Genomic DNA, 12,669 nt, shown 5'->3' with positions numbered 1-12,669 from the left:
TCGTAAGCGCGTTGCAGAATCGCAGTCAGCTCCTCAGATTATGATGCAAATTCACAGATATTTTGTGACCGAAACACCAAATCATCAAATCTCTTGCTTCTTGACTCCAACAAAGGCTCGTCGTGGTTGCTCTTGATATGTGTGTGCCTCCTCTTTATGTTCTTACTCCATTGTTCTAATATATATCTCGATGACACTTTATTTACTCGCTCAAAACTTAACGCGCTCAGGGAATGACGGCACAATATCTCCCTTGACTCGAATAATAAGCACTGAAATTTAGCTTCAGCTGATACTCTGTCGTATGTAACCAGAAACTTGTTGAATGTTGAGTTAGAAATCTATTCTACAACTTCATATACCGTATATCCCAGAGCGGAGTGCTTTGATCTTGTGATACAATTTACCTTCTCTCTTAATTGTGCTTGGACTTTTCTGACCTTCTCGTGAGTATACACGTGTTGAAACTGAGCTTCTATTGAGGATTTTGTTGCACATGATATGACGGTATGAAAATTTGTAGCATCCGATTCTCTCTCTCTACTCTCTACTTCCTAGGCAATTATCGTACTGTTTGACAAATTAGATAAGTGAGCTGTTACGCATAATGAACTTGTTAAAAAAAGTATGCATGCTCTCGCTTCTTTGCGTGCTTCTTATCCTGACTCAGAAGTGGTGATCGAGATAAATTGAAATCCATAAATAACAATCTTCGAAAAGTTTTGCAAAAACACCTAAATCAAAACTAAATTACACCGAAAAACAAGTACTTTACACCTCTACTGCACAAGCAAAATACATACTGAAATTAACAACGTCACTTAATCTTAATAAAAGACAACATTACCTAAAAACCACTTGTTCCCAAGACCATAATTCATCAGAAAATCATTCCAATTCCTATCAAATGATTCTTTTGGAAGAGAGTTCCAAACAACATGACTCATCTCGTGTTTGATTTTTTGTGTCGCTTGTGGCCATTTAATTTACTTGGAATCTTCTTCATGATGTGCCAAATACATCACTGGTGAATTGTTGTGGGCATACAAGTTTCAATAGCCCTTTGCATCGATGCGCATTAATCAGTAAAAATGCTTTCGGAGCATTTTCTCCCATGCAACAAAGTCAACATTCAAATAACCATATGAATGATTGAATATCCTCGTTTTTCATCAAAGCACATCCCAGAAGTGTTAACTGACCGTGGTGATTCACCCCGACAAAAGAACCAAAAACCAGATTATACCTGAATACGACGACACAGAAACAAAATCATTAATACACCGAAATAATATCTCTTTACACCGAAAATGGTACCAGAACAGAATATCAATTGTTTGTATTGTAAGTGGTATTGAATGAAATAACATCTCCAAAATACTCACATGCAGCCCTGCTTCTTGCGTCGGCCCAAAAAGCAATCTTAATCGACTAATCAACCTGAAGTTCAAGCTCAAAAAAGAAATTCTGATTCTTCTCTTTTATTCTTATAAGTATTTGCCAAATTTTTTTGCATCCTCTAGTTCTGAAACATTCCACACTTCTCTCGTGATGTAATTTCTCACATCTTTTTCAATAAAACTTAACTCACGATGACCCACTGCTGCTGCAACAAATAATTAGTATGTTTTGCTTCGTCTGATTCTGACTTCCTCGTTCTTCTCTATTGTATGTCCTACGAACATGATTAATTCCCTATGCTGTTTAAGTATCTCTGCTTGATTTGCACAACAGAAATATGAATGATGCAACACAACCTTTGAAATGATCCAAACACCAACGTCCTTCAAATGTGCATATAAATTCTTGTAATTTAATCTAGCTGAGGGATTTGTCTTCTCAGTTGGAGATATGTTCGATTTCTATTTTTCCTCTCTACTACATGTAATCAATTGTTTCTTAATTTCATTTCTTTTCTTATTTGTGCTCCGAATTCTTGTAAAAAAAATCTGCAACTTTCGAATAATCTTTGTAGAATTTTGCAGCATCTTCAAGCATGTTAAAAGTCATCCCAACCTTTGGAACAAGCTGCTCATCAACATCACATAGAAACTATAAAATATACCAAAAATAGTCTACAATACACCATATTAAAAGCTAGCCTACACAGAAGCTCATCATAAAAAATAATAAAATCAGATTCAGAACTCATCATCAAATAGAAACTAAAAAATTCTCTATAGAGTCATAAACTACAAACAAATTACATTATCTAGATTCAAACCACACCTCACTATTTGATTCGATTTAAAACAATAATAAAATTCACCCTCGTTCAATTGAAAAGTTTGAACCTGTAAATACACCAAAAAGTTTTCACAATTCACCAAAATAGTTCTGATATACGCCAAAAAGAGAAATGTAATAGATTCATCAAAACTCCTACATTACATTCGACTCAAACCATCAAGGATAAACAACAATTTTCACAAGTAAAAATAACATTATTCACCTACAGAATCATAAACCACTAACGGAAACATTAACTAGAATCGATCCACACCTCAGCCACTTCATTGGATTCAAAACAATAATCCACTTCACTCAAGTTGAATCATTCATTATCTACAACAACGAGAAATCGCGATTTCAAAAATTGATTTTAGAGCTTGATTTCAAAAACATAGAGAGTAAAGAAAATCGTGAAAAATGAAGAAAGAGAACGTAGAGAATAAAGAAAGAAAAACGCAGAGAATGCAGAGATGGAAGATAAAAAATGCTGACAAAATTCGAAAAAAAGAAACAAAATTCTTTCGAAAATGGCAGTTATATATTCGCGCGTGATTGAAAAATTGGTTAGATTAGTGGCGTGTGAAGTGAATTAGGTTAAAGAGACTTGTATGGACTTGTATAAAAAAATAACTTGTATGTGGAAAATATTTGTTAAATAAATCTTGTTCCTAATATAACTTAACGATACTAAATTTGATAGATTTTTATAAATATATTTGTTCAACGTCTAATTGAAATTTTTTTGACATAAATTAAAAAATTTATTTGTTTCCGAAAACAAATAAATTTATCTTTATTTTTCGCAATACATTTTTTTTTGGAGCTTCAAGCAAGTTCGCCCATTGCAACGGTGAACTTGCCTAATTTTATGAAGTTCGCCCCCTACATCAGCGAACTTCATCAGCCGCGGATTGGGTCGAATACGGGACCATTATACGATGGTAAGTCATCCTCGTGACCAATCGGTCAAAACTCTATATTGTACATCTTAAATACAATTTTCATCCGATACATGAGATGCACGTAAGCCCTCTAGTCAAGTTTAGTGTGTGAGCATACCGCCAGAACATGGCGAGATGGAAGGTGAAAGGTTTGAAAGTATCTATCGCACTTACCCTCGTCGATGCAGTGGGCGAACCTCATAAAAATAGGTAAGTTCGTCGTTGCAATGGGCAAATTTGCTTTAAGTTAAAAAAAACGTATTTCAGAAAATAAAGATAAAATTATTTGTTTTGGGAAATAAATAATTTTTAAATTTATTTCGAAAAATTTTTCATGTATAATTGGATATACTATGTGTGATGTATATGCTGTGAGTTAACATTTCACATCATCAATCGTTGACGAAAGATAGTAAAGTGAGTGACATAAAAGACCAAAATGATTAATATATAATATTTGAGACTGCATTTAGTTATAGATACGAGACCCTGAAACACAGAGAGACATATAAACAAATCATGTTTGACAAATAAGATATAGACAAATACAGTATGTCCACAAACATTAAATTAGTGTATTTTGTGTCTTTCATGACAAAATAGACATAGAAACACTAATAAAGACACAACTTATTTTTTGTTTATCTTTTTTATTATTTTTATCAAATTTTTATAATTATCTTTTTTATCATTATAATTTTTGTAAATTTTTTGAATAGAAAAAAATTGAGAATAAATTAGATTTTTATAATTTATTTTAATTTAGTACTAAATAAAATACAAAAACATTAAATTTTGTATTTGTATCTTTTATGTTTTGTTCTTAATATGTTGTCTTGTCTTGTTTTTAGAATCAAATACAATCTAAAGAATCACTTTAATTGATAAAATCTTTTAAAAATAAATTTAAAAAATAAACCATGTTAAAAAATAATTTAACTATTAACTCTTATTTAATCGCATTATAACTTTCCAAACGATCTAGAATCCGTTTGGAAAGTTTTAAAGCTATTTTTTTTAGCTTGACTTGTAAAAAATAATAGTATTAATGTCTGGTATAATTTTTAAAATTAAATTGTAGCTTTTTAAAAAACTATTTAAGTGTTTATGGAAAAATTAAAAAAAAATGAATTCTCTCGTAATAAATTTTTTTATCACATGTCTTTTAAAATAAATACTTTTAGAATTAAAAAATTAAACATAAAATAATTTATTTATAAACTATTTTTAATATAAATATTTATTATTTAATTTATTTAAAAAAAATTAATTAAACTGTTTGTGCAAAACCAACCTTAGTTAATTTTACCGATGCACCCGATAAAAGCAACTTCAGAATATGCGTTATTCAGGCAAAAACAAACTGTACTACTATATTATTTTCTCAGAAGATAAACAAACAAAATAATCCAAGCGAAGGAAGAAACCATGGTTGCCCCCCTTATCCTTTGTTGGAAACGGCATTTTAGTTTCCGACTGCAAAATCAGGCAAATAAAACCAGCCGTCAATGTTCTGTAATGTCACGTGCTATGCATATGCAAGATTTTGTTTGTTCCCTTATCAAGAATTTGAGAGTCATAACCAAAAAGAAACTCTTCCAAGTTCTAAAGAACTCAATTCTAAAGAACTCACTCACTTTGAAAATTGAAAATCTTCTTCAATTTCTCTGTGGGAATTGAGTCCTTGATCATCAAAGTCAAATTCCGTGTAAGTCTCTACTCTCATATCTTTCAAGTGTTAAAAGCAAAGGTTTCAGACCTTTACACGAGGATGATAAATTGATAATAGTTGTCATGGAAAAAATATTGAATTATCTTCTTAATCTGTAATTTCCTTTTTTTTTATTTTTTCTCTTAATTATCTTTAAAAAATTTTAAAGTCAGCCTTGTAAGCACAGCCACTACTACGCCAATGCGTTTTCTTTTTTAATTTATCTTCTTTTTTTAATTATTTATCCTATAGTCTGCATAACATCACAATCTCTTGATAACTATTTTGATGTGAGACCATGATTGTGCCAATATAAACATAACATATATATAACAATTTACAGTAGTAACAACTAACAACCTATGTTTTCCGATTTATTTATCCACATAATCATTTCAGTTTCATGATTTCATAATCTACGCAAGCTAATAGCATCCCTTGACTCTAAGGACACACAAACAAATTGGCACTGTCCCTAATAATTCCCATAATTTTCGTTAGTTTAAATTTCAATAATTTTGACTGAGCTACAATAGTCTATGAAAATCGAACACATCATCATCATCTTTAAAAATATCAGTAAACTCAGAATTGGATCACCATAATCTTGCTCCCACTCTCCTCATGACCTCATAATCCCACCTTCATTTTTTTTAATTGATTACGTTTTGAAACAGAAACCAAATTTTATTATTAATATTTTAATTTTAAGTATTATTATTTTATTATTACGCTCGCCTTAAATTCTCAGCTAAGAAACAAGTAAACCAAATAAATGATTATGATATGATATATAATAATCATATTTTATTAACGTATAATAATATTTATAGAGCAGTTGACAAATGTGGCAGAATGATTCCTGTGCCGTATAATTCAATTGTGTGTGCCGCTGCTGGTGGTGGTGCACGTGAACCTCTCTTCAGAAACCCTTCTTCTTCTGCTTCTGTGTATCTTCTTCAGTTCAATTGTAACAGAAGAAGAATCAACACTAATAATAGGAGGAATAATAATAATAATTTCATGGATTCAAATAATAATATGAGGACAGAGAGTTACCTGCGCCACGTCGATTCAAGGAAGCTAATGCCAAATGGCGCTGGCCACATTCCACACTTGAAAGCTGTGATTCTTGGTGAAGCTCTTGCATCTGAAGAAGATGATCTTGTTCTTCCCAGCAAGGAATTCTCTGATCAAGCAAATGTTCACTCACCTGAACAGGTTAGATCTCAGATGAATTATCGTCGTGTGTTCTAGGGTTTCTTTCATTTTGTTTCAAATAAATATGAATTTACTGTTTTTTGAATTGTGCTCTGTTAGTATATGGAGATGTATAAGAGGTCAATTGAGGACCCTGATGGATTCTGGTCTGAGATTGCATCACAGTTCTACTGGAAACAGAAATGGGGTGAGAAAGTCTGCGATGAAAATTTTGATGTCAGGGACGGCAAGATCAAGATTGAGGTGCCATTCTTTTCACCCTGATTTGGATCTTTGTTGCATTGATTTTGTTTTATTTTACTTTCTATTGATCTGGTGAGTAGTTTTGACCTTTTCTCTGTTGTTCTAATTCAGTGGTTCAAGGGTGGCATTACCAACGTGTGTTATAATTGCCTGGATAGAAATATTGAAGCTGGACTTGGTGATAAAGTTGCTCTTTACTGGGAAGGCAATGAGCCCGGTTTAGATGGCAGTTTAACTTACTCTCAGCTTCTCAATCAAGTTTGCCAGGTTAGTTATGAGTTATTACTTTCCCTTCAGTCTCTATCGGACGGAATTTCTCAATTTCAGGTGCTAGAATGATGTTAGGTTGGAATACACTATTGAAGATTGGCGGAAAAAGATTGACCTTCTTCTTCGTTGTCGTCATTTTCCAGGTTGCAAACTACCTGAAAGATATTGGTGTGAAGAAAGGCGATGCTGTAATTGTTTATTTGCCAATGATCAATGAGCTCCCCATCACAATGCTTGCCTGTGCTCGCATTGGTGCTGTTCATTCGGTATTGTACAAAAGCTTTTTCTTAGAACTGTCCAGCTTTTCTTTATTTGTTCACTCATATTCTCATGATTATTAGATTCCTCGATATGTTTCACTTGCCTTTTAATACATTTTAGGTTTTTTTGATTTGTTTAGGTTGTATTTGCCGGTTTTTCTGCAGAATCTCTTGCACAGAGAATCACTGACTGTAAACCGAAAGCTGTAATTACTTGCAATGCTGTTAGAAGGGGCACCAAACCTATTCTTCTGAAAGACATAGTTGATGCTGCCATCAATGATTCAGCCAAGGATCCCCCCTCTTTTTTTTTTTATTTTTCTGCATATTACCATTTAAACATGTGTCCTTGCACACAAGCACAGATAGAGATATCATACCAGTATAGCAACATTTTGCACCTCTTTGTAGCTCATAGTGAGTGAGCTTATTAGTACGACGATAGCTTGATAGAATCCCATTTCCCATATGATGATTAGATAGTAGCACTTTGAAGAAGGTAAAGAAAAAAATTGTAGCAAGTGACACTCACCTTTCCTTAGTTTGTGCAACTAAGTTGATATTGACAAATAAAATGCAGGCTGGGATGTTATTTGTATTCTATATTGAATATTTATTTTTTCATCATGTAACGGCCATTCACTTGTCTGTGCATGCATACATACATACATTCATACATATTACATATAACCAATCACTTCCCAGATACATTTTGTTACTTTTGTTAGTTTCTTTAACTTGTTTATTTTTGCAATGTTGCTTCTTGTCTAAGCAGATGTATGCTTAGTTTATGATAACCCAGTGGCACTGAAGAGAGAAGATACAAAATGGACGCAAGGTCGGGATATATGGTGGCAGGTTAGTATAAAACTTTTGGTTGGTGATAATATACTCTCATATGGCCTGCTAAGTGCTAACTGTTGGTAACACAATTTCAGTTTACCATATCAATGCGGAATACATGCTATGCCTCGGAATTACCGAGTCATATAAATGTTTTAATCAGAATTTTTGTTTCTGATGATCAGGTTTTATGTGAATATTGATGATAGAGGTTCACATGTTCATTTTCGGCTAATACTTTATGTGCGTTGCAGGATGTTATTCCTAAATATCCAAGTACTTGCCCGGTGGAGTGGGTTGATGCCGAGGATCCACTTTTTCTACTCTATACAAGTGGAAGCACTGGAAAACCTAAGGTATTTGTGAGCTGTTACTGCTGTACTTCATTAGTTTTGTTGCCTTTTTCTTCTTTCCTTTACTTACAGTCGCTGCTTTCTAATTTCTAATCTATATTATAAAGGGTGTCCTCCATACCGCCGGTGGTTACATGGTATACACTGCCACAACATTCAAGTATGCATTTGACTACAAACCATCCGACATCTACTGGTACAATTGAAAGCTTATACTCTACATCCTTTTTTATCTTTGAGATGTTTTTCATGAATGTCAGATCCGTACACTTATTTAACACCTTTATTTCCTGGCTAAAGGTGTACGGCTGATTGTGGTTGGATTACTGGGCACAGCTATGTCACTTATGGACCCTTGCTCAATGGTGCAACCGTTTTAGTGTATGAAGGGGTAATATATTTTAAAACTGAAATATACTGTAATTTATTTATATGCATGATGGAACTTGAGAAAATGAATCCAACAGACTTGTTATTAGTTCAAACACACACATATACACAGAAAAAAAGGGGAATTCAACAATAAGTTTTTATTTCTACAGTTTAAGAATTTTATGAGAAAAAGTATGTATTTACCACTAATATAGGGCTGTGCGAAATTGGCATTAATGTTTTGAGAGGAACACATCGAGTCCATTCTAAAACAACATGGAAAAATGGATTTTATATGGCTTCTTACTTACCAGTGAAATTGAATTAATATCCCTTTCAATAGGCTCTTTAGTTGATGCTAAGAAGTTCAAAGCCATCATAAGCAGGAGGCAAAAGCTTTAGCCTGGTCTTTCTGTTATCAAGGTTATGGTTTGATTTCCATGCTGAGCTCTAGTATATTTCAAAAAACTGTGCTGACATCATAAACATAAAGGGAAAACTTGGGATCTAGTTAGGCCCAGCGGATTGTAACTAACTAGTGAGTTTAGGCGGGAAAGTCAGTCGGTTAGAGGCAAATAAGTGGGGGTTGTTGATAATCGTGGTTGTAAGAGAGTAGGGAACCCCCAACACTTCCTCACTGTATCAAACAGTGTGTCTTAGTGTTCTTCCCCAATTTGTAGGGTTCCTCAGCACATTGCTATTACAATACAATATCCTATTCTACTATTCTATTCATGCTGATTCCAGTTCTAACATTTTCATGAAAACTCAACTGTTAAATTGTCATAGTACGTCCATAGACAGTAAATTATGAGGATCAAGGAATTGCAAATAAATACTTCACCGTAAATCTAAAAGATTACCTGAATGCAGGCTCCCAATTATCCTGATGCTGGGCGCTGCTGGGACATTGTTGACAAATATAAAGTGTCAATATTCTACACTGCCCCCACATTGGTGCGGTCTCTCATGCGTGATGGTGAAGCAGTAAGATACCTCTATGCTCTCATGTTTACAGTGTACCTGTGTGCAATTGATTTGCGAATAAATGCCTTTGGATTTTGGATACGTGTGAGCACACACCAGCACACTCCCATGACACATCTTGTGTCTTGTGGCCTTCCTATGATGGTTGAAGAAGACCAAGGAACTTGTTTGGTTTACTTTCTCCATTTCTTTTTTTTTTTCTGAATTTTTTGAACAGTATTGTACAAATAGGGAAAAAAACATAGAATAGGATTTTATTATATTTTTCACTATTTTCTACTATATTCTTCACAAAGTTTTAAAACTAATAAACACAAAATATAGACAGAAAATGAAAACAGAAACCAATATAATTGTGTTTAGCATTGGGAGGCTCTTCCACCATAAATATGATCTTTTTAAGAATAATATCATCTTCTATTCATTCCTATGCATTATACAAATCAGATATGTATTCCCTTCTCTAAAATTTCGGACTGTAAACTGTGCAATGGATTAAAGGGCACCCCTAGTTTGATGAAGGAGTTGGATAAGGTTATGTTGATTTCTTTCATGTATTTATTTTCATTTTGAAATATTGCAATTGTTGCAGTACGTTACCCGATACTCAAGGAAATCTTTACGGGTTTTGGGCAGTGTGGGCGAGCCCATAAATCCAAGTGCATGGAGGTTATTATCTATATCAAATAACTTAATTTTCTATATCAAATGGCATTCTGAAGGATTCTTGATCCCACGCTTTCAGGTGGTTTTACAATGTAGTCGGAGATTCAAGGTGCCCTATCTCGGATACTTGGTGGCAAACAGAAACTGGTGGCTTCATGGTATTTTAACTTCCGATGACTGGGTTCTAATTTTGTCGATATTGTAGACATTGAACATGAATATAGAGAGCTAGGTTTCAATCTCTTGTGAAAAAACCACCACCATGCCGTTTTCCACTATGCAGGCTGGCTAGATTTTTGCATATATAAACATATCATATTTGTGCATTCAGTTTTTGGGACTTAATTTTTCACTGTTACATCCAGATAACTCCACTACCAGGTGCTTGGGCCCAAAAGCCTGGTTCTGCAACTTTCCCTTTCTTTGGAATTCAGGTCTTTTACCCAACCTTCAGATATTCACTTTATAATTTATGAATTTGTTGTAATCTCCCAGATAGTATTTGACCTTCACCACTGACAAATCATGTATAACTGTAGCCTGTGATAGTGGATGAGAAAGGAGTTGAAATAGATGGTGAGTGCAGTGGTTACTTGTGCATTAAGAAGTCTTGGCCTGGGGCATTCAGAACTCTATATGGTGATCATGAAAGATATGAAACAACATATTTCAAGCCATTTGCTGGTTACTATTTCAGTGGTGATGGCTGCAGAAGGTTAGTGATTGACTGACACATAGATTGTTCGTTAATCATAATATTTTCCAATTTCACAGTACTTGCATACTCTCTTCGATTTGAGTCTATCCCGTCTGAATTATGTTTCTGAATTCTGAATCCAATTCCAGAAAACACAGAACATGAAGAATTGCATTGGATAATTATGTTCAACATACTTTTTTAACTTCTTTTCAGGGATAAAGATGGATACCATTGGCTCACGGGAAGAGTGGATGATGTCATCAATGTCAGGTATTGTTAGAATTCCAAAGCTTTTACTGATGATTCTGGAGAGTTCCAATTTCAATTTTGATTCACATACAAGCCTGTCAGATGAGTGGAGTTGTTGCAACACTGCAGCTGTACGTGATGTTTATAAGTCTGACTTAGTATTGTTAATATGCAGCGGACACCGTATTGGCACAGCTGAAGTGGAATCAGCTTTAGTGTCACATCCTCAATGTGCAGAGGCTGCTGTTGTCGGTGTCGAGCATGAGGTATTATAATATTTTCTTCAGTGTGTGGCTTATCAGCTATCAAGTATGTGTTTGTACGAAAGAAAATGTCAAAATACATATAGTTTCGTTGTAGCATTACCAAGTGATTGCGGTCTCTCTTACCACTGCAGGTCAAAGGTCAGGGTATCTATGCATTTGTAACGCTTGTGGACAGTGTTCCTTACAGTGAAGACTTACGAAAGGACCTTATACTCACAGTTCGAAAGCAGGTCTGTACCTTTTTATTTTCTCATGTAATAACATATTTTCTAAAAGCATATTTGAGAAATGGTATAATTGTCATAATAGGTAATGATACACTGGATGGATCAGTGTTTTATGTAAACTTTATCATCTATGTCTGGATTCATTACACAATCACAGTAATGAAAGAAAAGAAAATGAAGTATCTTCATGGCAATTGTTCTTTGGAGCTATTGTGCCTTAAATTCTAACACAACTGCTTTTTGAGCTATATTTTGTTTCCTTTACACTTTCTTCTCCTACAAAAGAGGTCATTAGTCTGCATCATCACTGGACTCCTTCAAAATATTCATCAGAATTTCATTGTTTAATCAGAGAATATAACCCAAAAGCCTGCTGAAATCTTAACTGTTATTGCTGTTTGTTATTTCCAACATCTAGATGCAATGATACATTGGGTATAATGAATGTTTTAGGTCTGTGTCTGAATTGAACACTTCCGTGTTGCAATTTGCACTGCAATAAAAAGCCGAGAAAACATAACATGGAAGGACCTGATTGATCATCATGCGTTGATGCATTACAGATTTATGAATATAATCTTTATTTAAAACTTAATTTTCATTCTCTTTTTGTTCAAACATTTCAGATAGGAGCGTTCGCCGCACCCGACAAAATCCATTGGGCGCCCGGCCTCCCGAAGACCAGGAGCGGAAAGATAATGAGAAGAATTCTTCGAAAAATCGCCTCCAGGCAACTGGATGAACTTGGGGATACAAGCACCCTTGCAGATCCAAATGTGGTCAAGCAACTTATAGAATTTTCTGATTCCTGAAGTCCCCAAAACTATGTAATATTAAAGGTACATTACCAATTAGAGGCTTATCTGTTGAAGCTAATAGTCGTAGTGACTAGTGAGAACACAATTTTTTCCTTCTAGATCTGTAGACTCGAGACTCAAGGCTCAAGTCCCGTCTTCTTGGACTGCGGAATGCTTGTTCGAGTGATGGATACCACCAAAAGATTTAGTCGTTTACAAAAAGTCTTTGAAATATGTTATCCATAAAATAATTTCTGAATGATTTGAAAATGTTACAAAAATAATAAATAATTATATTTTTTATAAGATAAAAAAACTTTTGTATTTAGTA

The 12,669-nt window shown here is 34.1% G+C and overlaps 1 protein-coding gene across 1 annotated transcript; it reads left to right on the top strand.

Annotated features, from left to right (window-relative positions):
- The first annotated feature begins 4,639 nt into the window (after positions 1 to 4,639).
- On the top strand, positions 4,640 to 12,570 carry LOC107494571 (acetyl-coenzyme A synthetase, chloroplastic/glyoxysomal). The gene is made up of 19 exons (XM_016115615.3): positions 4,640 to 4,881; positions 5,723 to 6,105; positions 6,205 to 6,348; positions 6,460 to 6,615; positions 6,762 to 6,884; positions 7,019 to 7,185; positions 7,652 to 7,736; positions 7,976 to 8,077; positions 8,182 to 8,270; positions 8,375 to 8,465; positions 9,320 to 9,433; positions 10,026 to 10,102; positions 10,179 to 10,257; positions 10,465 to 10,533; positions 10,639 to 10,814; positions 11,013 to 11,069; positions 11,224 to 11,314; positions 11,446 to 11,544; positions 12,168 to 12,570. Exons 2-19 carry the CDS (start codon positions 5,740 to 5,742, stop codon positions 12,351 to 12,353), a joined length of 2,271 nt encoding a protein of 756 aa, XP_015971101.1. The 5' UTR covers positions 4,640 to 4,881; positions 5,723 to 5,739; the 3' UTR covers positions 12,354 to 12,570.
- The last annotated feature ends 99 nt before the right edge of the window (positions 12,571 to 12,669 follow it).

This window comes from Arachis duranensis, chromosome 6 (genome assembly GCF_000817695.3).
Source record: "Arachis duranensis cultivar V14167 chromosome 6, aradu.V14167.gnm2.J7QH, whole genome shotgun sequence".
NCBI lineage: Eukaryota > Viridiplantae > Streptophyta > Magnoliopsida > Fabales > Fabaceae > Arachis > Arachis duranensis.
Note: the sequence above shows the minus strand (reverse complement) of the source record. Positions and strands in the feature narration are given on the sequence as shown.